Source organism: Chrysoperla carnea, chromosome 5 (genome assembly GCF_905475395.1).
Source record: "Chrysoperla carnea chromosome 5, inChrCarn1.1, whole genome shotgun sequence".
Classification (NCBI taxonomy): Eukaryota; Metazoa; Arthropoda; class Insecta; order Neuroptera; family Chrysopidae; genus Chrysoperla; species Chrysoperla carnea.
Window position 1 is genome coordinate 16,869,909 of NC_058341.1, and position 4,748 is coordinate 16,874,656.

General features: G+C 26.6%; 1 protein-coding gene across 1 annotated transcript; it reads right to left on the minus strand.

Moving 5' to 3' along the window:
- Positions 1–648: 648 nt before the first annotated feature.
- On the minus strand, positions 649–4,124 carry LOC123300576. Its single transcript, XM_044883167.1, has 8 exons — positions 4,107–4,124; positions 2,868–3,132; positions 2,261–2,418; positions 2,090–2,198; positions 1,804–2,027; positions 1,461–1,578; positions 1,225–1,377; positions 649–749 (listed from the first exon to the last, which is right to left on the minus strand). The coding sequence occupies exons 1-8, from the start codon at positions 4,122–4,124 to the stop codon at positions 649–651; spliced, it is 1,146 nt and encodes a 381-aa protein (XP_044739102.1).
- Positions 4,125–4,748: the final 624 nt, after the last annotated feature.

Consider the following 4,748-nt stretch of genomic DNA (forward strand, 5'->3'; position numbering starts at 1 on the left):
TAGGTAATATAGTAAAAAATATGTAAGGCAAAAAATAGAAGAATAATTTTTTTTTTTAAATAATGTAATGTAGGTACATTTTACGTTTACCTTGATATTTATAATGACAATAAACATAAAATATTTTTCATTTAATTTTTCAATAATTACTTCCGCAAAAAATGGATTATTATAACAATTTTTTTGCAGCATAAATACTTTTTAGTTGAGAGATATCTAATATTTTTTAAGGAAATAAATCTCTAATTGTTATTTGATTAGATTGTTTTAGTTTAGAGAACCGGAATTGTGGAAATTATGTTATTGCAAAATGTTGTTGGGCTGCCAGAAGATTTTTAAAATCAAAATAACTTTAAAGTGTCTTGAATAAATACTTTTTCCAAATGATCTCTAGAACTCGTATACAAGATTTTAGTTGAACAAAGGAAAGATCAACCAACAAATATTTTGCAACAAAAGATTATTTTAAATAATTAAAATGTAATAAAAACCATATAACTTAAAAAATATTTCTTAATTATTTTTTATTAAATAAATTTATACAAAAATTTACAAAATTATGACCCAAAATACAAAAAAAAAAAACATGGCTCTAATTATCACACACGCAGTCATATTCAAATTAGTAGGTTTTTTACTGTCACGAAATTAATTAGTGCATTTATTTTGACGATAGAATAATTTAAATCCACGACCATTTGTCTGCTGATTTGTACGTACAGGAAAAACAAATGGTCCAGCTGTATAATCTAAAATGAATATAAAGTTTTTCTTTTAAATTATAGTTGGAAAATTTTTTTTTTTAAGATTTTAAAATTCATCTTCGAGTAGGCGCTAGATAGAGTTGAGTGTGCAAGAGTACAGGGCCGCATTTTGTCAATTGATTCTTGTTCAAAAATGCTTATAGATTAATATTATTCCGGATGTTGCAAGAACAGCCCAATTTTTGTATATCCCTCCCCCTCCACAGAAGCAGTCAAATGACCAAAATTCCAAAAAATCATCAATAATCAATTAAGCAAAATGTTCTATCTCTAAATCTGTCAAATGAAGTCACATGTGTAAGAAAAGCGCAAAAAAACTGTTTGCTTTTTTAGCAATTTTAGCAAAATGTCCATTTAAAATTGTTTTTCTTATAATTCATATTATTTCTGCATCTTTCAGGTTATCCCCTGATGCCTTATTGGCTGGCGACGCACCTACTTTCCTTCAAAGAAAATTTACCTGTTACTGGAGCATTTATCCGAAAATCGGATGTAATTGAACCATCATTAAAACGATCACCACATAATCGAATACCATTTACAATCACAAAATCATCTGGACAATTAAAAATTTCTGCGCCAGCTTGTCCTGGTGGAAAAATTACTCCCCCATCTAAAATTTTAAACAAATTAAAATTAATTTTTTGAAATGTTTTTTTTTTTTATAGTCTTGGCTCTTAGGATAATTTTTCTTACCTTCATCCAAATTAACTAACTGAAATGGATACTCAAAACCATTTTCATCAATATTTGTATATGTGATTGTACAATATCCTGGAGCTTTTTTGATACAAACTGCATAGTTTAAATTATTCTAAAAAAACAGAATTCACGATAAATAAATTTACAAAAAAGTTGCAATTAACATTGCCTATAGAAAATCTGAATCCATAATCAAAAACTTAAAACTTTTCTATTCCCAAGTAAAAAAGAAAATTTTAAATTTTCCCCATTATAAACTGTCCTTTTGAAACTCTTTGGCTCCCATCATTTCCACCTTTTAGCTAATTTCCTTCTAAGAACCATAAAATTTGCTTACCAAATACCCAGGCATGTTTCGATAAATAACAGTTCCACTTTCCTTATAATTAAATGTTTCAAATGTTCCATTAACATCCGTAAAATATTGTAAACAATTTAACGCTGGACACCAACGTTTTCTAGAAAGTTGTGTTAATTTAATACGAAATTGTGTTTCATGCTCTGAATTAGATATCACCGTAAACATTAATGGTGAACTTGAGTCCATTACATCTAAGTATACTAGAAAAATAAATCAATTTAAAAAATAGAGTTTTAAACAAAAGTTGTATGATTTTACATACTATGTTGTCCATTATTAATACCACAAATAATCGGTATAATATCATTAACATTCTGGCCAGATATAATCAGTTGATCATCGCTACAAGTTCCATTCACAGGTGGTGAAATCTATAAAAAAAAAAATCAATAAAACGTTTTCTGTGGTTTTAAAAAAACTGTTTTTTTTTTACCTCTAATATATCAAAATCTACCCGAACTTGTACAATATCTGAGTCAGTTTTCTCTAATACAAAACTGCACGTGTATTTCTCATTTGATGGTTTTGGATATTTTGGATTTATAAAATAGCTTAAGGCGTTGGAAGCAACATCACCACAGGAATATTGAACTGGAAGTTTTTTAAAGAAAATTTGCATTATACTGTATAAAGTTATTGTACCTGTTACGACATTTTAGACTTAATAATAATGGAATGTCGACATAGACATAAGAATAAGTGTAACTTAACTTTTTTTTTTTATAGGCAACTTTAAATACATAGAAGCAATAACAAAATAATACTTACATAAAAAAATTAGTAAATAAAACAACAAATAAGTTTTAGTTAATTTTTATTAATATTACTATTAAATTAATTTTTATTAAGATAACTATTAAATTAATCTATAACTATTTTTATTAAAATTTCTATTTTCAATAAATTTATTGTTTAATTTTAAATAATGAATATTATTGACGTATTATTGCTATTTATAAGAGTATTAGTGAGATAAACTACTTTGAAAAAAAATCATAATTAATAATTTTACAAAAATAATAAATCGAAAAAATACGTACAAATACAACAAACTCCGTAAGGATGGCGACATTTCCCAATCGATTTTCCACCTAAATGTTGGCATTCTGCTGGATGATAACAAGTTCCATTAAATGATCCATACGCATTATCAACATAGCAAGCGTCATTATCAAAATTTATAACCGTAAACAAATTCAACAAACGATTTTCAGCCAATTTTGTTTTAACATCACTAGTTTCAATTTCATTTTCTGTATTATTAACTGGTATTTCATTCCTGGAACTATTATCAGTTTTTAAAGTCTGTAATAAATTTTTTAAGTTTTTTAAAATTTGTTTATTAAAATTTTTCATTTCGAAACGATATGGAATTTTTTGAACATGTTTCGAATTTTCATTTTTATTTTTAAATAACATTTCACGTGGTTTAGTTGAATTTTTTATTGTAATATTTTGAAAATGTTTATAAAATTCTTTGGAGTTCGTATACACATCAAAATAATCGATATTCTTCGATTTATTATAAAACATTGTATTATCACTTTTATTTAAATAATTTTCTAAATAATGTAAATATTCTGTTAATATTGGATATTTTTTATCCAATAATTCACAATAAATTATATTAAATATTATTAAGAAATGTACAAAATGTTTATAAAACATGATTTAAACATTTTTATTAAATGTATTTTTATTAAAATTTAATTTTTCATTTTAGATAAAAATTAAAGAATACATTTTTAAAAAAGGTGTCTTCATTAGATTTTTTTTAAATAACGGTAGAAATTTTATTCTGTTGTTTTTCTTTCAAGTTAAGTAGAGTGTTTAAGAGTATAGTTAAGTATAAAACGGCGCAGTATATCGAAGAAAATTGTTCTCGACCTCTATTTTTGGATATAAAATATATAAAAATACAGTAAAAACGGCGACGGAATAGGCAACTATCCACGCATCGGCTAGGGACCCCGGGAAAGATCAAAAGAGAAAAAGACAAATTTGTACGAAAAGAACCGCATACAAGAAGTTGCCATGGTGATTACAAAGACAAAAAAAAATTTTTTTCACAACCTCTAGAGATCCCGGGGAATTGCACTGCAATCGCAAAATATAAATCCGGAAAAAATAGACCGAAAATTTTATATATCTGGGATATTGTTGTAATTACGAGTTGGTTGGGTTGAATTTATCGACTAGGTAGGTATAGAGGAGTAGGTAGGGTTCCGACGTTTTAGCCCTTGTGTTCAAAAATGGGACATTATTATAGCAATTTTTACGATTTTAGCCAATGACATCGTTTTCGCCAGATTAAAATTAGCCATAAAACGATGTTTTCAAAAAAAATGTAGAAAATAATTGCTATCGAATCTTTAAGATTTTTTAAAATTTATAAGGTAATTGTGACCAAAAGTTACGAAACTCGAATTTATTTCAATGTATTGCCTGCCTATTTCGCAAGCATAAACCCAAGTTTATGCTTTGAACCTGGCGACCCACGCCTGTGTGGCAAACACGCCTCTGTGTACAGTGGCCCTTTTATCAAAATTTTTCAATGTTGCACCAATTTATTCTAGATTACTAATAATTGTTAAGCTTTAAACATTTATGTCACCAGGGTAAATAGATTTAACACGAACTGAATGTCTCCTCTCATTTTAAGTATGCTTAATTAATTTTGTGTATCATTAACTTACTAATAAGGTGTAGCAATAACAATACTACTATTATATGCTTTAATAAATCCAATTTATTTAAAAATTATTTAAAGAGTTTTATCCGAAAACAATTCGTTGGGATTTAAATAAATTTAAATTAATGATTATACAGGATGATCAACGAAAAAACGTGTTTTTATATTCGATTTTTTTATAACACAAGCAAATTTGAACCGATCTTATTGCAATTTTTTTTGAAACCCA

Excerpts from the sequence above, each read along its gene's own strand:
- LOC123300576 (XM_044883167.1), bottom strand. Across the intron at positions 2,028-2,089 it reads TATTAATAATGGACAACATA|TATACTTAGATGTAATGGAC; the intron begins GTATGTAAAATC and ends TTATTTTTCTAG. Across the intron at positions 1,378-1,460 it reads GTTAGTTAATTTGGATGAAG|ATGGGGGAGTAATTTTTCCA; the intron begins GTAAGAAAAATT and ends TTAAAATTTTAG.